Source organism: Melospiza melodia, chromosome 28 (genome assembly GCF_035770615.1).
Source record: "Melospiza melodia melodia isolate bMelMel2 chromosome 28, bMelMel2.pri, whole genome shotgun sequence".
Taxonomy (NCBI): domain Eukaryota; kingdom Metazoa; phylum Chordata; class Aves; order Passeriformes; family Passerellidae; genus Melospiza; species Melospiza melodia.
In genome coordinates, this window is record NC_086221.1 from 6,155,893 (window position 1) to 6,180,209 (window position 24,317).

Below are 24,317 nucleotides of genomic sequence, written 5' to 3' on the forward strand. Positions count from 1 at the left end.
ATATTTCATATTATTTTATTTTTTTATATCATTTATTTTGTTTTTATTTTAATTTTCTTTATTTTTGTTTATTTTTCATATTTTGCTTTATATTTTTTTTATTCGATGTTTTATATTTTATTTTATAATTTTTATTATTTTTAAATTTTTATTTCATTTTGTTCTATTCTATTCTATTCTATTCTATTCTATTCTATTCTATTCTATTCTATTCTATTCTATTCTATTCTATTTTTTCTTTCCTTTCATTTTAATTTTTCTTTCCTTTTTTCCAAAAGCAGCCAGTCCTTTCCAGTAGAAACCCAGGCAATACCAGCAAGGGCCCAGCTTCCCCCTGGTATTTCAGTTAATTATTCGAATAAAAATTATTTTTATTAATTTAATTATTGGTGCTACTTTATTACCGCTCCCCCTTCCCGGAACCTTCCTGCGCGGTCGCGGAGCCCACCCGGCCCCTTCCGCGCTCCGCGCCGGGGCTGCCCGCGGTGCTGCCTGATCGCCGCCGCCCATTCCTGGCGCCGCCGCCGCACCGGGAGCAAGCAGCGCCGCTCCCCGAGCCCGTCGGGAGGGGCGGGCGGAGCCGGCCCGGGAAGAGCCGGGAGCAGCGGCGGAAGCGAGTGAAAGCAGCGGCGGTTGGTCAGGCGAACGGCGAGGCGAGGCGCGGCGCCGGGCAGGCCCCCGCGGGGTCCTTCGGCGACGGGAGCGGAGGGAGCGGGAGCGGCGGCGGCGGCGCGATGAACCTGGAGCTGCTCGGTGCGGGAACCGGAATGGGAACGGGAGAGGGAACGGGAGCGGGAACCGCAGCGGGAGGGGCAACGGGGAGTGGGAACAGGAACGGAGAGGGGACGGGAACGGGAATGGGAGGGGGAATGGGAACGGGGAACCGGAGAGGGAGGGGGAACGGGAATGGGAACGGGTACAGGAATGGGGAGAGGGAGCGGGAACGGGAGGGGGAATGGGAACCGGAGCGGGAGGGGGAACGGGGAATGGGAACAGGAGAAGGAACGGGAATGGGAACGGGTACAGGAATGGGGAGAGGGAGGGGGAATGGGAACCGGAGCGGGAGAGGGAGCGGGGAGTGGGAGTGGGGAACGGGAACGGGCGGCGGCGGGAATGGCAGCGGAGAGGGAATGGGGAACGGCGGGGGCGGGACGGCGGCACCACGAACCTGGAGCTGCCCGGTGCGAACGGGAACGGGAGCGGAGGAGGCGCGGCTGGGAACGGGAATGAGGAGGGAGCTGGGGCGGCACCGGGAGCGGGGCTGGGCTGGAGGCGGCAGCGGCGGCACCGGGAATGGGGGGTGGCCGGTGCCGGTACCGGAGCGGGGCGGGGGAGCCGGGCAGGCTCGGCGGGGCCGCCTCTCGCTCAGCTGCCGCTTTCCCGTTCCTCCGCAGAGTCCTTCGGCCAGAACTACCCCGAGGTAACGGCGCTGCCCCCGGGCATCCCCCGGGCATCCTCCGGTGGGGGCGGCCTGAGCCGGGGCTGAGCGGGGCTGGCTGGGAATGAGCGGGGCTGAGCGGCTGACCGGGCTTGACCGGCTCTGACCCGGTGTCTGATCGGTTCTGGCCCGGTCTGAGCGGGCTGGACTGGGTCTGGCTCAGGCAGACCGGGTCTCGCTGGGTCTGAGCTTGTCTGGCTGGGTCTCACTGGATGTCGCTGTGTCTGATGGGTCCTGGCTGGGCGCTGTCCCCAAGGTGTCCCCTCGCTGTCCCCACGCTGCCTGTGCTGTCCCCAAGGTGTCCCCTCGCTGTCCCCACGCTGCCTGTGCTGTCCCCAAGGTGTCCCCTCGCTGTCCCCGCACTGCCTGTGCTGTCCCCATGGTGTCCCCTCGCTGTCTTTACCCGGTTCCCACACTGCCCACGCTGTCCTCTGCGCCGTCCCGTGCTGTCCTCACGCTGGTACCGCACTGTCCTTGCACTGTCCTAACGCTGTCCCCACACTGTGTCACACTGTCCCCACACTGTCCCTCAATGTCCCTGTGCTGTCCCCGCACTGCCTGCACTGTCCCCACTGTCCCCACCCAGTCCTCACCCTGTCCCCACCCATTCCCCCATGCTCTCCCCACACTGCCTGTGCTGTCCCCACACTGTCCCCACCCTGTCCCCACTGTCCCCGTGCTGTCCCCACCCTGTCTCCACTGTCCCCACACTGTTCCCCACACTGTCCCACATTCTTCCACCCTGTCCCCACCCTGTCCCCACTGTCCCCACCCTGTCCCCACCCTGTCCCCACTGTCCCTGCACTGTCCCCACCCTGTCCCTGCACTGTCCCCACACTGTCCCCCATGCTGTCCCCGCACTGTTCCCTGCTGTCCCTGCACTGTCCCCCACACTGTCCCACGTTCTCCCGCACTGTCCTCACCCTGTCCCCACTGTCCCCACACTGTCCCCGTGCTGTCCTCACATTGTCCCCACCCTGTCTCCACTGTCCCTGCACTGTCCCCACGCTGTCCCCACCCTGTCCCTGCACTGTCCCCACACTGTCCCCGTGCTGTCCCCACATTGTCCCCACCCTGTCTACACTGTCCCCACCCTGTCCCTGCACTGTCCCTGCACTGTCCCCACGCTGTCCCCGCTGTCCCCCAGGAGGCTGACGGGACCCTGGACTGTATCAGCATGGCTCTGACGTGCACCTTCAACCGCTGGGGCACGCTGCTGGCCGTGGGCTGCAACGACGGGCGCATCGTCATCTGGGACTTCCTGACGCGCGGCATCGCCAAGATCATCAGCGCCCACATCCACCCCGTGTGCTCCCTCTGGTGAGCTGGGATCCCAAAAATCACAGAATCCCAAAAAACCCACATCCCCAAAAACCCACATCCATCCCAAGTGCTCCCTCTGGTGAGCTGGGATCCCAAAAATCACAGAATCCCAAAAAACCCACATCCCAACAATCCCACATCCACCCTGTCTGCTCCCTCTGGTGAGCTGGGATCCCAGAAATCCCAACAATCCCACATCCCCAAAAACCCACATCCACCCCGTGTGCTCCCTCTGGTGAGCTGGGATCCCAAAAATCCCTAAAAACCCACATCCACCCCATCTGCTCCCTCTGGTGAGCTGGGATCCCAAAAACCACAGAATCCCAAAAAACCCACATCCCCAAAAACCCACATCCACTCTGTGTGCTCCCTCTGGTGAGCTGGGATCCCAAAAATCCCTAAAAACCCACATCCACCCCGTGTGCTCCCTCTGGTGAGCTGGGATCCCAGAAATCCCAACAATCCCACATCCCCAAAAACCCACATCCACCCCGTGTGCTCCCTCTGGTGAGCTGGGGTCCCAAAAATCACAGAATCCCAAAAAACCCACATCCCAACAATCCCACATCCACCCCGTCTGCTCCCTCTGGTGAGCTGGGATCCCAAAATTCCCTAAAAACCCACATCCACCCTGTCTGCTCCCTCTGGTGAGCTGGGATCCCAAAAATCACAGAATCCAAAAAACCCACATCCCAGCAATCCCACATCCACCCCGTGTGCTCCCTCTGGTGAGCTGGGATCCCAAAAACCACAGAATCCAAAAAAACCCACATCCCCAAAAACCCACATCCACTCTGTGTGCTCCCTCTGGTGAGCTGGGATCCCAAAAACCACAGAATCCCAAAAAACCCACATCCCCAAAAACCCACATCCACCCCGTCTGCTCCCTCTGGTGAGCTGGGATCCCAGAAATCCCAACAATCCCACATCCCCAAAAACCCACATCCACCCCGTGTGCTCCCTCTGGTGAGCTGGGGTCCCAAAAATCACAGAATCCCAAAAAACCCACATCCCAACAATCCCACATCCACCCCGTCTGCTCCCTCTGGTGAGCTGGGATCCCAAAAATCCCAACAATCCCACATCCCCAAAAACCCACATCCATCCCGTGTGTTCCCTTTTAAGGAATAACATTTTTGGGAATTCCCTGAGCCCCTTTCACCCCATAACGTTTAAGGAATAACCTTTCTGTGCATTCCCTGAGCCCCTTTCCCCCCTAACCTTCAAGGAATAACATTTCTGTGCATTCCCTGAGCCCCTTTCACCCTGCCCTTTAAGAAATAACATTTCTGTGCATTCCCTGAGCCCTTTTTACCCCCTAACCTTTAAGAAATAACATTTCTATGCATTCCCTGAGCCCCTTTCACCCTGCCCACCTTCAAGGAATAACATTTTCTGTGCATTCTGCAGCTGGAGCCGCGATGGGCACAAGCTGGTCAGCGCCTCCACCGACAACATCGTGTCGCAGTGGGACGTGCTGTCCGGGGACTGTGACCAGAGGTTCCGCTTCCCCTCGCCCATCCTCAAGGTCCAGTACCACCCCCGGGACCAGTAAGTGCCCTGGGGAGGGACTGGGATGCTCCCAGTGGGGTGGAACCACTGATTTTGGGGTTTCCTTGTGGTTTCCAAGTGGAATTGTTGGTCTGGGACCAGTAAGTGCCATGGCAGGGGACTGGGATGCTCCCAGTGGGGTGGAGGTGCTGATTTTGGGGTTTCCTTATGGTTTCCAAGTGGAATTGATGGTCTGGTATTGGACTCAAGGTCCAGTACCACCTCTGGGATCAGTAAGTGCCCTGGGGAGGGACTGGGATGCTCCCAGTGGGGTAGAACCACTGATTTTGGGGTTTTCTTGTGGTGTCCAAGTGGAATTGCTGGTCTGGTAATGGACTCAAGGTCCAATACAACCCCCAGGACCAGTAAGTGTCCTGGGGAGGGACTGGGATGCTCCCAGTGGGGTGGAACCGCTGATTTTGGGGTTTCCTTGTGGTGTCCAAGTGGAATTGTTGGTCTGGTACTGGACTCAAAGTTCAGTACCACCCCCGGGACCAGTAAGTGCCCTGGGAAGGACTGGGATGCTCCCAGTGGGGTGGAACCGCTGATTTTGGGGTTTCCTTGTGATTTCAAAGTGGGATTGTTGGGTCTGGGAGGTTGTGTTGGGGTTGGGTTTTTGGGAGGGAGCTCTTGGAAGTAATTTTGGGAATGTGTCCTTGGGTTTAATATTCCTGCACAAACTCAGAGATGGAGAAGAAATTAAAGTAGAGCTGAACTTCACATCATTTTGCTGTCTAAGTGCTAAAGATAAGACAGCAAAAGTAGGAATATCCTGAGTTCCTTGATCCAGCTCAATACTTTTTTTGCTGGAAATCCTTATGCAAGATCTCCTGAATTTCTCAATCCAACTCAATGCTTTTTTTACTGGAAATCCTTAATTTTGCAAGATATTCCTCAATCCACCTCCATGCCTTTTTAGCTCTAGCCATGGAATACCTTCCCAAGATCTGAATTCCTCAATCCAGCTCAATGGTTTTTAGCTCTAGCCATGGAAACTCTTCCCAAGATCTCCTGAATTTCTCAATCCATCGTGATGCTTATTTTGCTGGAAATCCTTTTCCAAAATATTCCTCAATCCATCTCGATGTTTTTTAGCTCTAACCATGGAAACCCTTCCCAAGATCTCCTGAATTCCTCAATACAACTCAATGTTTTTTAGCTCTAACCTTCCCAAGATCTCCTTGATCCAGCTCAATGTTTTTTTGCTCTAACCATGGAAACCCTACCCAAAATCTCCTGAATTCCTTGATCCAACTCAATGCTTTTTAGCTCTAGCCATGGAAACCCTTCCCAAGATCTGAATTCCTTGATCCAACTTGATGTTTTTTTGCTCTAACCATGGAAACCCTTCCCAAGATCTGAATTCCTTGATCCAGCTCGATGTGTTTTTGCTCTAACCATGGAAACCCATCCCAAAATCTGAATTCCTCAGTCCAGCTTGATGTTGTTTTGCTTTAACCTTCCCAAGATCTGAATTCCTCAGTCCAGCTTGATGTTTTTTTGCTTTACCCGTGGAAACCCTTCCCAAGATCTGAATTCCTTAGTCCAGCTTGATGTTTTTTAGCTCTAGCCATGGAATACCTTCCCAAGATCTCCTATATTCCTTGATCCAGCTCAATGTTTTTTTGCTCTAACCAAGGAAACCCTTCCCAAGATCTGAATTCCTTGATCCAACTCGATGCTTTTTTAGCTCTAGCCATGGAAACCCTTCCCAAAATCTGAATTCCTTGATCCAGCTCAATGGTTTTTAGCTCTAACCATAGAAACCCTTCCCAAGATCTCCTGTATTCCTCGATCCAGCTCAATGTTTCTTTGCTCTAACCATGGGAACCCTTCCCAAGATCTGAATTCCTCAGTCCAGCTTGATGTTTTTTTGCTTTAACCTTCCCAAGATCTGAATTCCTCAGTCCAGCTTGATGCTTTTTAGCTCTAGCCATGGAAACCCTTCCCAAGATCTGAATTCCTTGATCCAACTCAATGTTTTTTTGCTCTAACCATGGAAACCCTTCCCAAAATCTGAATTTCTCAGTCCAGCTTGATGTTTTTTTGCTTTACCTGTGGAAACCCTTCCCAAGATCTGAATTCCTTAGTCCAGCTTGATGTTTTTTAGCTCTAGCCATGGAATACCTTCCCAAGATCTCCTATATTCCTTGATCCAGCTCAATGTTTTTTTGCTCTAACCAAGGAAACCCTTCCCAAGATCTGAATTCCTTGATCCAACTCGATGCTTTTGTAGCTCTAGCCATGGAAACCCTTCCCAAAATCTGAATTCCTCAGTCCAACTTGATGTTTTTTTGCTCTAACCAAGGAAACTCTTCCCAAGATCTAAATTCCTTGATCCAGCTCGATGCTTTTTTAGCTCTAGCCATGGAATACCTTCTCAAGATCTGAATTCCTCAATCCAACTCAATGGTTTTTAGCTCTAGCCATGGAAACCCTTCCCAAGATCTGAATTCCTTGATCCAACTCGATGCTTTTTAGCTCTAGCCATGGAATACCTTCCCAAGATCTGAATTCCTCAATCCAGCTCAATGCTTTTTTGGTCTAGCCATGGAATACCTTCCCAAGATCTGAATTCCTCAACCCAACTCAATGGTTTTTAGCTCTAACCATGGCAACCCTTCCCAAGATCTGAATTCCTCAGTCCAACTCAATGCTTTTTAGCTCTAGCCATGGAAACCCTTCCCAAAATCTGAACTCCTCGATCCAGCTGGATGTTTTCTATCTCTAACCATGGCAGCCCCTCCCAAAGGAGGCAGGAGTTGCCACCCTGTGCTGCTGTTTCTCAGGAACAGGGTGCTGGTGTGCCCCATGAAGTCGGCCCCGGTGATGCTGACCCTGTCTGACTCCAAGCACGTGGTGCTGCCCGTGGACGACGACTCCGACCTCAACGTGGTGGCCTCGTTCGACCGCCGCGGGGAGTACATCTACACTGGCAATGCCAAGGGCAAGGTCAGCCCCCGCCCGGCCCCCTGGGCACCCCTGGCTGCCCCCAGGGCAGGGCCAGGCTGGGCAGCAGCGGGAATTCCCCCTGGGAATGGGGGGTCAGGGTTTGGGGGGGCCCAGGGGGGTTTGGGGTGCGGCGTCTCTGGGGGTGGCGCTGAGTGCCCAGGGTGGGGATTGGGCATCTGGAGGGGTGAGGGGCACAGGGAGGGGTTTGGGGAGCAGTGAGGGGCATGGAGAGGGGTTTGGGGAGAATTGAGGGGCATAGGGAGGGGTTTGGGGAGCACTGAGGGGCACAGGGAGGGGTTTGGGGAGAATTGAGGGGCATAGGGAGGGGTGTGGGGAGCAGTGAGGGGCACAGGGAGGAGTTTGGGGAGCAGTGAGGGGCATGGAGAGGGGTTTGGGGAGCATTGAGGGGCACAGGGAGAGGTTTGGGGAGCATTGAGGGGCACAGGGAGAGGTTTGGGGAGCAGTGAGGGGCATGGAGAGGGTTTTGGGGAGCATTGAGGGGCACAGAGAGGGATTTGGGGAACAGGGAGGGGTTTGGGGAGCAGTGAGGGGCACAGGGAGGGATTTGGGGCACAGGAATGGGTTTGGGGAGCAGTCAGGGGCACGGGGAGGGCTTTGGGGAGCAGGGAGGGGCATGGAGATGGATTTGGGAAGCAGGAATGGGTTTGAGGAGCATTGAGGGGCACAGGGAGAGGTTTGGGGAGCAGTGAGGGGCATGGAGAGGGGTTTGGGGAGCAGGAATGGGTTTGGGGAGCAGTCAGGGGCACGGGGAGGGGTTTGGGGAGCAGAGACAGTCACAGGTTTAGGTTTGGGAACAGAGATGGATTTGGAGAACTGGTGAGGGGCACAGGGATGGGTTTGAGGAACAGGTGAGGGGCACGGGCAGAGATTTGGGGCACAGGGATGAGTTTGGGGAGCAGGAGTGGATTTGGGGAACAGTGAGGAGCACAGGTTTGTGTTGGGGAGCAGAGACAGTCACAGGTTTGGGATTGGGAACCAGAATGGATTTGGAGAACAGGTGAGGGGCACAGGAATGGATTTGGAGAACAGGAATAGATTTGAGGAAAGGTGAGGGGTACAGGGATGGATTTGGGGGGCAGTGAGGAGCACAGGGAGAGATTTGGGGCACAGGGATGAGTTTGAGGAACAGGAATAGATTTGGGGAACGGGTGAGGCCACAGGGATGGGTTTGGGGAGTGGGGGCAGGCACAGGGATGGGTTTGAGGAACAGGGATGGGTGCAGACATGGCTGCAGGGTGTGGGGAACAGGTGAGGGATTGCTTGAGGAGTTTTCCAACCTCAGGCATTCTGGGATCTCTGTCTGACTTTGGTTCTGACACATTTTTGGGATGTTTCCCTGGCCTTTCTGTCTCAGCAGCTCCTGCAGCGTCCCCGGGTGGGCTCCCAGGGTTCTGTTGCAGGTGAAGCCACTGATTGTTCTCTGTCTGCTCAATCTTCAGATCTTGGTCTTAAAAACAGACACTCAGGATCTTGTTGCTTCCTTCAGAGTGACCACAGGGACCAGCAACACCACGGCCATTAAATCCATCGAGTTCGCCCGCAAAGGGAGGTGAGAGCCCTGGGGGGATCCCAAAACTGCAGAGAGCTCCTCAAACCCCCCCATTACAGGGACCTGTTGAAGGTCTCCATTGTCGCAGACATTTCTCCACAGAAATCCTTTCTTTCGGATTTCTGCGTCTTCTGGAGGCCAGAGGCTTCAGAAGAGAAGGTAAACAATTATTATCAGCTGCTGGGGAATGCAACAGGAGCACCTATTTTGATTGGTGATTGGTTCATGTTTTATGTTTATAATTAAGGGCCAATCACCAGTGCAAGCCAGGGGACTGAGTCCTTGGCCACAACTTTGTTATAGATTCTTTCTATCGATTCTTAGCCTAGCCTAGCTGCTCTGCAAACCTCTCTCTATATCCTATTAGTATAGTATTAATGTATTATATATAATATCTTAATAAATCAAGCCTTCTGATTCAAGAAACAAGATTCACCGTCTCTCTCTCACCAGCTGCACCCACTCAGGTGTGGTAATACTCCATGGCGAGAGATGGACGAGAATCTTGTTTCTTGATCAGAAGGCTGGATTTATTGATATATGATATATAATACATTATCACCCCACCAAATAAAGAGAGAAGTTGCAGGTCCTTGCTAAGCTAAGAATAGAAAGAAAGAATCTATAACAAAGTTGTGTCCAGGGACTCTGTCCCTAGCTTGCACTTGTGATTGGCCCTTAATTATAAACATGGGAACATGAACCAATCACCCATCAAAATAGGTGCATCCTATTGCATTCCACAGCAGCTGATAACAATTGTTTGATGCCGAATTTTGCCCCAAAAGGCGAGAATAACTGCTTAAGAGACTCAGCCTAAGTCAGATAAGCAGGAGGTATTTTATTGCGACGCGTCGGAGAAATCACAAAATGGATTTCTCAGTTTCCCGTAACAAAAGCAAGCCTTTTATACAGTTTCTGGATATAGGATTACATCAGATCATATACATAATCATCTTTGCATGAATATTCATATGGGGCATGGTGTAGGCGGAGCGTGGGCGGGGACACCTCTTTTGAGGATCATCTTGGTGGTCGTTCCGTTTGCCTTCATCGTGGGCTGGGGTCTCCTGATGAGTCTTCCTCCTTAAACTTTTGAACTTCTTTCCTAATTTGGCCAATTCCCGGTGTACTTGGCTTGGTCTCTATGGCTTGGCAAAGTTCTTAGGGTCAGTTTGACATTGTTGGCTCTGAACATGCTCAGCCCATCAGTTCCCCTATCCCTGTCTCTCTTTCCTGTCATTGTGTTTCATGCTTTAGCCGATTTATTGCTTTATGTGTTTCCTAATGCTATGCTTTCTTCAAATGCCTCACATTCTGTGTTTTAACTCATTATTTCTTGAAGGCTATCTGTTCTGGGGCTTCAGTTTACATTCTCTTCTGAGGCCTCTGCCTTCCAGAAGACACAGAAATCTGAAAGAAAGGATTTCTGTGAAAAAATGTCTCTGTGACACCCCCCCAGTTCTCCCACATGATGGGATTTGATTGACTGATGATTGATTGATTGGTTTTTCATTGGTTTGTCCCTGTTTTGGTGCAGCTGTTTCCTGATCAACACGGCCGACCGCATCATCCGCGTGTACGACGGGCGGGAGATCCTGACCTGCGGCCGCGACGGGGAACCCGAGCCCATGCAGAAACTGCAGGACCTGGTCAACAGGTGGGGACAGCCTGGGGACAGCTGGGGACAGCCTGGGGACAGGGCAGGGCATGGGGACAGGGCAGGGCATGGGGACAGCTGGGGACAGGGCAGGGATATGGGGACAGTGAGCCTGAGCCCATGCAGAAACTGCAGGACCTGGTCAACAGGTGAGGACAGCCTGGGGACAGCTGGGGACAGCCTGGGGACAGGGCAGGGCCTGGGGACTGCCTGGGGACAGGACAGGGCATGGGGACAGCTGGGGACAGCCTGGGGACAGGGCAGGGCATGGGGACAGGGCAGGGATATGGGGACAGTGAACCCGAGCCCATGCAGAAACTGCAGGACCTGGTCAACAGGTGGGGACAGCCTGGGGACAGGACAGGGCATGGGGACAGCTGGGGACTGCCTGGGGACAGGACAGGGTGTGGGGACAACCTGGGGACAGGACAGGGCATGGGAACAGCTGGTGACAGCCTGGGGACAGGGCTGGGGCATGGGGACAGGGCAGGGCATGGGGACAGTGAGCCCGAGCCCATGCAGAAACTGCAGGACCTGGTCAACAGGTGGGGACAGCTGGGGACAGCCTGGGGACAGGGCAGGGCATGGGGACAGGTGAGGGCAGGGGCATGGGGACAGCCTGGGGACAGGGCTGGGGCATGGGGACAGGTTAGGGGCATGGGGAGGGGTTTGGGGAAGGATCTGAAAAATAAAAAAAGCTAAAACTTCAAATATAAAGCTTAAATATAAATAATAATTAAAAAACAAAACAAAACAAAACAAAACAAAAATAACTACAAAAAAACCCTTAAATATAAAAGCAGCCCAGAATCTGAAAACCATAAAAGATAAAACCTGAGGCATTCTCATCCCTGTTTCCCTGGCTGCAGGACCCCCTGGAAGAAGTGCTGCCCCCATTCTCAGGGGATGCATATAAAGCTTAAATATAAATAATAATTTTTAAAAAATTAAATACAAAATTTAAAGTTTTCATAGTTTAAATACAATAGTTTTAAATACAAAGTTTAAATATAAATAATAATTTTAAAAAAACCAAAACAAAAATAACTACAAAAAAACCCTTAAATATAAAAGCAGCCCAGAATCTGAAAACCATAAAAAGCAAAGCCTGAGCCATCCCACCCCTGCTTTCCTGGCTGCAGGACCCCCTGGAAGAAGTGCTGCTTCTCGGGGTATAGATATAAAAATATAAATGATAATTAAAAAAAAAAAAAAGAAAGCTTCAATATAAAAGCAGCCCAGAATCTGAAAACCATAAAAGCTAAAACCTGAGCCATCCCACCCTGCTTTCCTGGCTGCAGGACCCCCTGGAAGAAGTGCTGCTTCTCGGGGGACGGCGAGTACATCGTGGCGGGCTCGGCGCGGCAGCACGCGCTCTACATCTGGGAGAAGAGCATCGGCAACCTGGTGAAGATCCTGCACGGGACCCGCGGAGAGCTGCTCCTGGACGTGGCAGTGAGCACCCCCCCGGCCCCTGGAGATCCCTGGGATGTGGGAATCCAGCTGGCACAGTCCCTCGGGTTTGCTAATTAAGGGGGTTTTTTTTTGGTCTCCCCGTTGATTGCAGTGGCACCCGGTGCGGCCGATCATCGCCTCCATCTCCAGCGGGGTGGTTTCCATCTGGGCTCAGAACCAAGTGGTGAGTGAGGCTTTGGGCTCGTTCCCTTGGGAATAGGGTCTGGAATAAGGAAATTTTGGCTGTTCCGTCCTTGGAAGTGTCCCAGGAAATTTGGAGCCACCTGGGATAGGGGGAAGTGTGGAGATTCCAACCCAAACCAGTCCGGGATTTCATGGGCTCAGAACCAAGTAATGAATCAGGGTTTGGGCTCATTCCCTTGGGAACAGGGTCTGGAATGGGAAATTTTGGCTCTTCCATCCTTGGAAGTGTCCCAGACAATTTTTAGCAATCTGGGATAGGGGGAAGTGTGGAGCTGGTGATCTCTTCCAACCCAAACCAGTCCAGGATTTCATGGGCTCAGAACCAAGTGGTGAGTCAGGCTTTGGGCTCATTCCCTTGGGAATAGGGTCTGGAATGTGAAATTTTGGCTCTTCCATCCCTGGGAGGAGTGTCCCAGGCCAGATCCCAGATAAGAGCAACCTGGAATAGGGAAAAGTGTGGAGCTGATGATCCCTTCCAACCCATACCAGTCCAGGATTTCATGGGCTCAGAACCAAGTGCTGAGTGAGGGTTTGGGGTCATCCCTTGGGCACAGGGTCTGGAAGGGCCTTGTCCAGGGAAATTTTGGCTGTTCCATCCTTGGAAGTGTCCCAGACAATTTTTAGCAACCTGGGATAGGGGGAAGTGTGGAGCTGGTGATTCCTTCCAACCCAAAGCATTCCAGGATTTCATGGGCTCAGAACCAAGTGCTGAGTCAGAGTTTGGGCTCATTCCCTTGGGAGCAGGGTCTGGAAGGGGTTTTTCCAGGGAAATTTTGGCTGTTCCATCCCTGAAAGTGTCCCAGGCCAGGCTGGAGCAACCTGGAATGGGGAGAAGTGTGAAGCTTCCAATCCAAACCAGTTCCAGGATTCTCTGTTGGTTTGGGTGGGATTTCGGGAATAAATCCTTCCCTGGGAGGGGCTGGGATGGAATTCCCAGAGGATCTGTGGCTGCTCCATCCCTGGGAGTGTCCCAGGCCAGGTTGGACAATGGATAAAATGGAAAAAATGGATAAAAAGGCACCCTGGGATAGTGGGAAGTTTCCCTGCCCAAGGGATGGGATGGGATTTAAGCTCCCCTTCCCACCCAAACCCACCTGGAATTCTGTAATTCCATAATCCTCCCTGGACTCAGTTTTTTCTGTGTTGAAATCCTTGAAAAATTCCCATTCCATCACATTTTTGGGCTCTCCTTCATTTTAATTTGGGATTTCAAGCTCAAAACTCCAGCTTAGCTTTGGGTTCATCCTTAAACTCCATCCCAGGGACATTTTCTGTGGAATTGTTCCCTCCTTTAATTCCAGCAGTGATCCAGGTGAATGTTGATTCCTTTATTTTTTAATGCTTTTATAGGATTTCCTTGATTTTTTAATGCTTTTATGGGATTTTCCTCAATTTTTAATGCTTTTATTGTATTTCAACAAGATTGCAGATCCAAAAAATAATTCAAGGTGGAAAAACGCTCCCAGATCCCCAATTCCAGCCATTCCCAACTTTCTCCTTCACCCATCTATATTTTAAACCCCTCCAGGATTTTAATTCCTCAAAATTCCAGGAATCCAATGCTGTTTGTTTATATTAAAACTGCTTTTTTATTATTTTTTTCAGGAAAACTGGAGTGCTTTTGCCCCTGATTTCAAGGAGCTGGATGAAAATGTGGAATATGAGGAGAGGGAATCAGAATTTGATATTGAGGACGAGGATAAGAGCGAGCCAGAGCAGACAGGTGCTGCCCCAAAAATTCCCCTAAAAGTTCTCAAAAAATTCCACAAAAAATTCTCAAAAATTCCCAAAAAATTCCCCAAAAATTCCTCAAAAAATTCCCAACAAATTCCCCTAAAATTTCTCAAAAAATTCTCAAAAATTCCCAGGGAATTCCCAACCTCCCTGGGGTCCTCCCTGGCCACATGGTGGTGCTCAAAATCCAGGAGAAGAAAAAATTAAAATCCTGGAATATGAAAAATAATTGGAATGAGAATTATTCCTCATTAATGCTTCCCATAAAAGCACTTTCCATAATATAATTAATTGGATTTTAACAATATTTTAATATGAATTATTTGAGGGTTTTTTCTGCTATGAAAGGAAATATTTTAGGTTTGTTTTGTGCTTTAACTGGAATTATTTTAGGTTATTGTGCTTTAAAAGGAAATATTTTAGATTTTTTTTCTTCTTTAATAAGAAATATTTTAAATTTGTTTCCTCCTTTAATGGAAAATATTTTAGGTTTTTTTGTGCTTTAATATTAATTAGTGTAGGTTTGGTTTGTGTTTTATTAAGAAATATTTTAGATTTGTTTTTTGCTTTAATAGGAAATATTTAAGTTTGTTTTGTGCTTTAATGTGAATTATTTTAGGCTTGTTTTGTGCCATAGTAAGAAATATTTCAGTGGGGTTTTTTTAGGGTTTTTTTCTGCTGTGACAGGAAATTCTCCAGGTGATTTTCTGCTGTCCCAGGTGTTTTTCCTGTCTTTAATTCCCATTTTCCTGGTCCCAGGTGCAGATGCTGCAGAGGATGAGGAGGTGGATGTGACCAGCGTGGATCCCATCGCCGCCTTCTGCAGCAGGTGCCTGACCCTGAAACTCGTTAATGGGCACTAATTAACCTCCACAGAATGTTCCCTTTATACACCACAACATTCCCTTTAAACATTCCTGTTGCAAACCCCAAAATTCCCATCCCAAACCCCACCATCCCCACCCCAAACCCCACCCCAACCCCTCCAAGCTCCAAAATTCCCATTCCAAGCCCCATCCCAAACCCCAAAATTCCCATCTGAAACCCCACCATCCTCACCCCAAACTGTCTCAAAATTCCTGTTCCAAACCCCAAAATCCCTGTCCGAAACACCATTACAAGCCCCATTCCAAACCCCAAAATTGCCATTCCAAACCCCAAACCCCAAAATTGCCATCCCAAACCCCAAAATTGCCATCCCAAACCCAAAATTCCCATTCCAAACCCCATCCCAAACCCCACCATTCCCATCCCAAACCCCATTCTGAACCCCAAAATTCCTGTTCCAAACTCCATTACAAGCCCCATCCCAAACCCCACCATTCCTACTCCAAACCCCATTCCAAACCCCAAAATTCCCATCCCAAACCCCACCATCCCCACCCCAAACCCCACCCCAACCCCTCCAAGCTCCAAAATTCCCATTCCAAGCCCCATCCCAAACCCCAAAATCCCCATCTCAAACCCCACCATCCTCACCCCAAACTGTCTCAAAATTCCTGTTCCAAACCCCAAAATCCCCATTCCAAACCCCAAAATTCCCATTCCAAACCCCAAACCCTAAAATTGCCATCCCAAACCCAAAATTCCCATTCCAAACCCCCACCCCCAAACCCCACCTTCCCCATTCCAAAACACCCTTACAAACCCCAAAACACCCATCCCAAACCCCGAAACTCCCTGCCCAAACCCCAAAACTCCCTGCCCAAACCCCAAAATTCCCGTCCCAAACCCACCCCAGCCCCTCTGTCCGTGTGTCCCGCAGCGACGAGGAGCTGGAGGACGCGCGGGCGCTGCTGTACCTGCCCATCGCCCCCGAGGTGGAGGACCCCGAGGAGAACCCGTACGGGCCCCCGCCCGAGGCCGTGCCCGGGGCGCTGCCCGACGACGCCCTGGGCCCCGACAAGAAGCGGCCCGGCTCCTCGGACGGGCCCCAGAACCCCAAGAAAAAACCCAAAACCACCAACATCGAGCTGCAGGGAGTCCCCAATGACGGTGGGTGGGAGGGAGGGCGGAGGGGGTTTGGGGTGTTGGGGGGTTGATCCTGAGGGGTTTGGGGTGTTGGGGAGTTGATCCTGAGGGGTTTGGGGTTTTAGGAGGGGTCTGATACCAAGGGGTGTTGGGAGGGGTCTGATCCTGAGGGGTTTGGGGTGATTGGGATCTGATCCTGAGGGGTTTGGGGTGTTGGGGGGTTGATCCTGAGGGGTTTGGGGTGTTGGGGAGTTGATCCTGAGGGGTTTGGGATGATTGGCATCTGATCCTGAGGGGTTTGGGGTGTTGGGGGGTTGATCCTGAGGGGTTTGGGGTGTTGGGGGGTTGATCCTGAGGGGTTTGGGGTGATTGGGATCTGATCCTGAGGGGTTTGGGGTGTTGGGGGGTTGATCCTGAGGGGTTTGGGGTGTTGGGGGGTTGATCCTGAGGGGTTTGGGGTGTTGGGGGGTTGATCCTGAGGGGTTTGGGGTGTTGGGGGTTGATCCTGAGGGGTTTGGGGTGTTGGGGGGGTTGATCCTGAGGGGTTTGGGGTGATTGGGATCTGATCCTGAGGGGTTTGGGGTGTTGGGGGGTTGATCCTGAGGGGTTTGGGGTGATTGGGATCTGATCCTGAGGAGTTTGGGGTGTTGGGGGTTGATCCTGAGGGGTTTGGGGTGTTGGGGGGTTGATCCTGAGGGGTTTGGGGTGTTGGGGGGGTTGATCCTGAGGGGTTTGGGGTGATTGGGATCTGATCCTGAGGGGTTTGGGGTGTTGGGGGGTTGATCCTGAGGGGTTTGGGGTGATTGGGATCTGATCCTGAGGAGTTTGGGGTGTTGGGGGTTGATCCTGAGGGGTTTGGGGTGATTGGGATCTGATCCTGAGGGGTTTGGGGTGTTGGGGGGTTGATCCTGAGGGGTTTGGGGTGTTGGGGAGTTGATCCTGAGGGTTTTGGGGTGATTGGGATCTGATCCTGAGGGGTTTGGGGTGTTGGGGGGTTGATCCTGAGGGGTTTGGGGTGATAGGGATCTGATCCTGAGGGGTTTAGGGTGTTGGGGGGGTTGATCCTGAGGGGTTTGGGGTGATTGGGATCTGACCCTGAGGGGTTTGGGGTGTTGGGGAGTTGATCCTGAGGGGTTTGGGATGATTGGGATCTGATCCTGAGGGGTTTGGGGTGTTGGGGAGTTGATCCTGAGGGGTTTGGGGTGATTGGGATCTGACCCTGAGGGGTTTGGGGTGTTGGGAGAGGTCTGATCCCGAGGGGTTTGGGGTTTCGGAGGGATTTGATCCCAGAGGTTTTATGGCATTGAGAGGGATCCAGTCCCAAGGGTTTTGGGGTGTTGGGAGTGATCTGATCCTGAGAGGTTTGGGGTGTTGGGAGGGTTCCAATCCCAAGATTTTGGGCCATTGGGAGGATCTGATCAGGATTTCAGGGATTTGGGGTTTTGGGAGAGATCTGATCCCAACATTTCAGCATTTCAACTCACCCCAAACCCCCAATTTCCCCCCATTTTCCCCTCCCCAGAGGTGCACCCGCTGCTGGGCGTGAAGGGCGACGGTAAATCCAAGAAGAAGCAGGCGGGCAGGCCCAAAGGATCAAAAGGTAAAGACAAAGATTCTCCATTTAAACCGAAACTCTACAAAGGGGACAGAGGTGCTTTACCTCTGGAAGGAGCAGCCAAGGGTAAAGTGCAGGCGGAGCTGGGCCAGCCCCTGACAGGTAAGGACAGTGTCACCTCCCCTGGTGGCTTTGCTTTGTCACCCCTCATCCTTAGAGCTCCCCAAATCCCTCCCTCCCTGCTCAGCTGCTGGCAAGGAGAGGCAAAATTGGGGTTTTTTGGGGGGTTTTGAATTATAAATTGGAATAAAATCGAGTTCTGCACGTGGGAGAATGGTGGGGGAGGTGATTTCTGTGTGCTGGACGTTTGTGGTGTTGAGGTGGCCCTAAATTCAAATTATTTTGATTGGTTTAATTGCTTTAATTTTTTCCCCTCAGATCCTGCAGAAGTCAGGAAATATTTTAGTTGGTATTAGTAAATCCTTCAGGAAAATGAAGGATTCTGAAGTTTTGTGGTGTTGAGGTGGTCCTAAATTGAAATTATTTTAATTGGTTTAATTCTTTCCCTCAGCTCCTGCAGAAATCACAGAATATTTTGGGGAAAAAAACAAAGGATTCTGCAGTTTTGTGGTATCTAGCTGTTCCTAAATTAAATTTTTTTTTGTTGGTTTAATTCCTTCCCTCAGCTCCTGCAGAAATCAGGAAATACTTTGAGGGGAAAATGAAGGATTCCACAGTTTTGTGGTGGTCCTAAATTCAAATTATTTTAATTGGTTTAATTGGTTGAATTCCTTCCCTCTGCTTCTGCAGAAATCAGGAAATATTTTGGGGCAAAAATGAAGGATTCCACAGTTTTGTGGTGTTGAACTGTTCCTAAATTCAAATTATTTTAATTGGTTTAATTACTTCAATTCCTTCCCTCAGCTCCTGCAGAAATCACAAAATATTTCGGGGGGAAAATGAAGGATTCCACAGTTTTTTGGTGCTGAGATGTTCCTAAATTAAAATTATTTTAATTCCTTCAATTCCTTCCCTCAGCTCCTGTAGAAATTATAAAATACCTGGATTTTAGTTGATTGTTGGGAGAAAAAGGAGCATCAAAAATAATTTATTGAAAAAAAACCCGTGGGGTAAAATCCAGGAGCTGCATTTCGTATTCCCAGCTGTGCTGCAGCCCTTGAATTCCACTTTAATTCCAGTTTAAACTCCAGTGGCTGCACAGAGGGAGAAAATTGGGATTTTTGCAGGAGAAATTTGGGGTTTTTGCAGGAGAAATTTGGGATTTTCCTCCTTCACAATTGCTGCAAATAGGCAAAAATTCAGATTTTCTCCTTTTTTTTTTGCAATATTTTGCCGCTTCCAGAGCAGGACACCTCTGTTGAGACCCTGAGTCTCAAACATTTCCCATTCTCCAATTTCCTTCTTTTTTTGGAAATTTCCTCCCTTTTTTTGGGGAAATTTCCTCCTTTTTTTGGGGGGGGGGGGGAAATGCTCCTCCAGGCCCAGCACAGAGAACACAATTTTGGCTGCAATGATGATTTTTTAAAAAATATTTTAATCCAGAACTCAACCTTGGGACACAACCCAGCTTCAAAAATGGATTTGATGGATCAAATTCTGCATTTCCTTGATTCCAGCAGCTGCTGCCATGGATTTTAGGAATTCAGGAATTATTTTAATTCCTTTAATTCCTTTAATTTCCAGGAGTGATTTTTTCCCTTTTTTCCCCTCCCCTTCCTGCTCAGCTCCTTGGTGTTGCTTGTCCTGATGTTTGTTATTTCCAGGAATGGGAATTTTGGATGGGAAAACCTTGGGAATGTTCTCTGGGAATGTTTCCACCTGGAAAAATCCAGGATTGGAGCATCCAGGAGCATCCTGGGGTTGGCTTTGGGTGGGATTTGTCTCTTTTTGGGGGGAAATTTTGGGAGATTTTCCAAGATTTTTGGGGGTTTTCAAGGATGGCACCTGGATCCTCACAGGGCTGGCTTGGAGATGATTAATTTCATGTTAATTATTGCTTTCATTAATTATCACTGTTAATTAATATAATTAACAACAGAAATGAGAAGGGATCATGGCCTGGGAGGTGAAAATTGGGATTGCCAAGGAGAATTCCAATCCTTGGCTTTCAAACAGTGCAGGATCCTTGGATTTTCCATCTTGGAGGGGCTGCTCACAAAAAAAACAGCTTTAATTTTTAATTAACATTAGCATTTCCCATTTCCCCCTGCATTTCCCATTTCCCCCTATATTTCCCATTTTTCCCTGCATTTCCCATTTTCCCTTCATTTCCCATTCTTTTCCCTACATTTTCTTTCTTTTTTAATACATTCCCCTTTTTTCCTCTACATTTCCCATTTTTTTCTTACATTTCCTATTTTTTTTACATTTCCCATTTCCCCCTGCATTTCCCATTTTCCCCTGCATTTCCCATTTTTTAAATACATTTCCCATTTTTTATACACTTCCCATTTTTCCCTACATTTCCCTTTTTTTTCTACATTTCCCATTTTCCCCCTGCATTTCCCATTTCTTTTCTACATTTCCTATTTTCCCCTACATTTCCCATTTTCCCTTCATTTCCCATTCTTTTCCCTGCATTTCCCTTTTTTCTACATTTCCCATTTTTTATCTACATTTCCCATTTTCCCTTAATTTCCTATTTTTCCCCTGCATTTTCCATTTTTTTGCTACATTTCCCATTTCCCCCCTGCATTTCTCATTTCCCATTTCCCCCCTGCATTCCCATTTTCCCCCTGCATTTCCCTTTTTTTTTCTACATTTCCCTTTTGTTTTCTACATTTCCAATTTTTCCCTGCAATTCCCATTTCTTTTTCTGCATTCCCCATTTCCCCCTCTATTTCCCATTTCTTCCCTGCATTTCCAATTTTCCCTTCATTACCCATTCTTTTTTCTACATTCCCCATTTTTTCCTCTCCATTCCCCATTTTTTTCTACATTTCCCATTTCCCCCCTGCATTTCCCATTTTCCTCTACATTTCCCATTTTATTTCCTACATTTCCCATTTTTTCCCCTCCATTTCCCATTTTTTTTTCCACATTTCCCATTTCCCCCTGCTTTTCCCATTTTTCCCCTACATTTCCCATTTTTTCCCCTCCATTTCCCTTTTTTTTTTCTATATTTCCCATTTCCCCCCTGCATTTCCCATTTTTCCTTGCATTTCCCATTTTTTTATACATTTCTCATTTTTTATACATTTCCCATTTTTTCCCTCCACTTTCCCCTCCATTTCCCATTTTTTTATACATTTCCCATTTTTTTATGCATTTCTCATTTTTTATACATTTCCCATTTTTTCCCTCCATTTCCCATTTTTTTAATACATTTCCCATTTTTTATACATTTCCCATTTTTTCCCTCCATTTCCCCTTGCATTTCCCATTTTTTATACATTTCCCATTTTTTATACATTTCCCATTTTTTTCCTCTCCATTTCCCCCTGCATTTCCCTTTTTTTTATACATTTCCCATTTTTTATACATTTCTCATTTTTTATACGTTTCACATTTTTTATACATTTCCCATTTTTTCCCTCCATTTTCCCCTCCATTTCCCATTTTTCCCTCCATTTCCCCTGCATTTCCCATTTCTTCCCTGCATTTCCCCATAATTTTTTCCACATTTCCCATTTCCCCCTGCATTTCCCATTTTTTTACACATTTCTCATTTTTTATACATCTCCCATTTTTTTCCCTCCATTTCCCCCTCCATTTCCCATTTTTTAATACATTTCCCATTTTTTATACATTTCCCATTTTTTAATACATTTTCCATTTTTTATACGTTTCCCAATTTTTTATACATTTCTCATTTTTATACATTTCTCATTTTTTATACATTTCCCATTTTTTCCCTCCATTTCCCCCTGCATTTCCCATTTTCCCCTCCATTTCCCATTTTCCCCTCCATTTCCCATTTTCCCCTCCATTTCCCATTTTTCCCTCCATTTTCCCCTCCATTTCCCATTTTTTTCCCTACATTTCCCCCTGCATTTCCCATTTTTTTTAACACATTTCCCATTTTTTATACATTTCTCATTTCCCATTTTTTCCCTCCATTTCCCCTCCATTTCCCATTTTTTTAACACATTTCCCATTTTTTATACATTTCTCATTTCCCATTTTTTCCCTCCATTTCCCCTCCATTTCCCATTTTTTTTAACACATTTCCCATTTTTTATACATTTCTCATTTCCCATTTTTTCCCTCCATTTCCCCTTCATTTCCCTTTTTTTTAATACATTTCCCATTTTTTATACATTTCTCATTTCCCATTTTTTTCCCTCCATTTCCCCCTCCATTTCCCATTTTTCCCCCTCCATTTCCCCTGCATTTCCCATTTTTTTTTATACATTTCCCATTTTTTTTTATACATTTCCCATTTTTTTTTATACATTTCCCATTTTCCCCTCCATTTCCCATTTTTTCCCTCCATTTCCCCTGCATTTCCCATTTTCCCCTGCTCCTCCCTTGGCTCTCTGTGTTCCTGGGGGCCTCTCCGCGGTGCTGCGCGCTCACGTCTCCGTCTCTGCTCTCTTCAGCAGGTGGTGCAATCTCAGAGTTGCTATGAAGACTCTCCCCTCCCTCCCTGTCTCCTTTCCTCCCTTGGCTCCCCAGTGGTGGAAAGTGCTGGAATTCCCAGGCAGGACTGGCACAGACTGAATTCCAAGGATTTCAGGGAGTGATTTGGGGCAGGAGTGACTCTGCAAGAGGGAGCAGCTCCATCCGTGGATCAGGCTGGGAACTGAGCTCCAGCCTGGGATTTTTGGGGACAAATCCCTGTCCCAAAGTGACCTGAGCCCCTTCCCTGCCGCTCCAGAGCCTCTCCACCTTTTATCTCCCAAAATCTCTCAGCATTCCTGGACGGAAGAACAGCCCAGAGTGTGAGTTTGGATTTCTGACTGTCTCCTGCCTCCTTTTCCAGCTGGGAACTCCCAACTCTCTGAGCCTGGCTTTTCCCAGGGCACAGCTGCTGATCCCAGCCCAGATTTTCAGGAATTTGCAATTCCTGAGGCCCAGAGTGTGAGTTTGGATTCCTGACTGTCTCCTGCCTCCTTTTCCAGCTGGGAACTCCCAACTCTCTGAGCCTGGCTTTTCCCAGGGCACAGCTGCTGATCCCAGCCCAGATTTTCAGGAATTTGCAATTCCTGAGGCCCCTCTGGAATCTGCCTTGGTTTTGTGTTTGTTTTTCCCATTCTGCCAGTGGCAGAAGGGGCAGCTTTAGATAAAAAAAAAGTCATTTTCCAATGTTTTTTTTTTCCCAGCCTGTGATTCCCAAAGCTCTGCTGGAGTTTCTTCCTGTCCTTTCCAATGGTTTTGTTCTTTCTCTTCCCTGGGAATTTCTCCTCCAGGAATATCCAGGCTCCTCCTTGGTAAACAAAAAACAATTTTTTTTTTTTTGTCAGAACTGAAGAAGAACTTTTCCAAAGGGTTTCTGTTTTCCCATTTCTGGGTTAAAACAGAATCTGGGAGATCATTCCCAACTTTTATTCCTTCAGGAATTCCTGTAGGAATGGGAATGGCATTTCCCTGTCCAGCACTCACAGCCTGGCTCTTATCCCACACCAACATCCTGATCAAAGGAAATTTCATTCCTAAATCCCTTTTTTTTCCTCCAGACTTTGGAGTTTCATTGCTCTCAGTGTTCCCCCAGGTGGAATTATTGGGATTATCAGGAGCTATTTAAATTTCCTGCAGACATGAAAAGCAGGAAGGGAGCTGGAGAAATGACAGATTTGCAGCCAGAACTGTGCAGGTGTAAAAATGAGGAGAAAGAAAACATTTGGAAATCAGAGGTTTTGAAATTTTTCAAAACTTGACTTGATGTTTTCATTCCCACCTTTGGGGGCATTTGGGGAAATTTATGACCACGAGTGTAAAATTCCTTTTTTTTTTTTTGTTCTTTTTGCTTGTGGGGTGACTGCTGTGCCAAACCCACCCTGGCTGCTGGGCCTGACCCCCAAATTAAAAAGCCCAGGCCGAGGTTCTGCAGGTTGGGTTAAAGCATTGAATGCCCCCAAACTCAGCTTCCCCTCTGTACAGTGTAAATGCCTTTGTTTATTCCCACCCTTCTTTTATTTCCTGCTTTATTCCCATCTTTATTTCCTGCTCTGTTCCCATCTTTATTTTATTTCCTTCCTTCTTTTATTTCCTGGTTTATTCCCATCTTTATTGTATTTCCTGGTTTATTCCCATCCTTATTTTATTTCCCAGTTTGTTTCCATCCTTATTTTCTGTCCTGATTATTTCCCATCTTTATTTTATTTCCTGTTTGTTCTCATTTTTTTTCCCTGGTTATTCCCATCCTTATTTTATTTTATTTCCTGCCTTATTCCCATCTCTGTTTTATTTCTCACTTTGTTCCCATCTTTATTTTATTTCCTGCTTTATTCCCATCCTTATTTTATTTCCTGCTGTATTCCCATCCTTATCTTCTTCCCTGGTTTATTCCCATCCTTATTTTATTTCCTGCTTTATTCCCACCCTTATTTTATTTCCTGCTTTGTTCCCATCCTTATTTTATTGTATTTCCTGCTTTATTCCCATCCTTGTTTTATTTCCTGTTTATTCCCATCCTTATTTTATTTTATTTTATTTCCTGATTTATTCCCACCCTTATTTTATTCCCTGGTTTTGTACAATATTGGAGCAGCTCCTGCAGCGGTGGTGGTTCTGTGTTTGTAAATAAAGAGGTACCTTCCATTTCCTAAAATCCACGGGTTGGCTTTTCCATGGAATAGTTGGGGGGTTCCTGTCATGCTGGAATTTGGGAATCTTTCAAACACGCCGTGTTTGGGGTTTTTAGGGTATTTTTTTCTTGGTTTTAGTGAAGGGAGAGGAGTAAAACCAAACCCTGAGTGCTCAGGGAATGGAATTCCTGACC

General features: G+C 48.5%; 1 protein-coding gene across 4 annotated transcripts; it reads left to right on the forward strand.

Annotated features, from left to right (window-relative positions):
* Positions 1–686: 686 nt before the first annotated feature.
* On the forward strand, positions 687–24,146 carry RBBP5 (RB binding protein 5, histone lysine methyltransferase complex subunit). 4 transcript variants are annotated; one of them, XM_063177870.1, is made up of 14 exons: positions 687–753; positions 1,395–1,420; positions 2,586–2,758; positions 4,172–4,312; positions 7,102–7,264; positions 8,725–8,834; positions 10,375–10,494; positions 11,796–11,949; positions 12,062–12,133; positions 13,759–13,876; positions 14,647–14,716; positions 15,653–15,882; positions 17,381–17,575; positions 21,976–24,146. In XM_063177870.1, the coding sequence occupies exons 1-14, from the start codon at positions 735–737 to the stop codon at positions 22,002–22,004; spliced, it is 1,620 nt and encodes a 539-aa protein (XP_063033940.1). In that variant the 5' UTR covers positions 687–734; the 3' UTR covers positions 22,005–24,146. The 4 variants fall into 4 exon arrangements, with proteins under 4 accessions (XP_063033940.1, XP_063033941.1, XP_063033942.1 ...); XM_063177871.1 differs by having other exon boundaries at positions 699–753; positions 21,979–24,146; XM_063177872.1 differs by having other exon boundaries at positions 699–753; positions 17,381–17,458.
* The last annotated feature ends 171 nt before the right edge of the window (positions 24,147–24,317 follow it).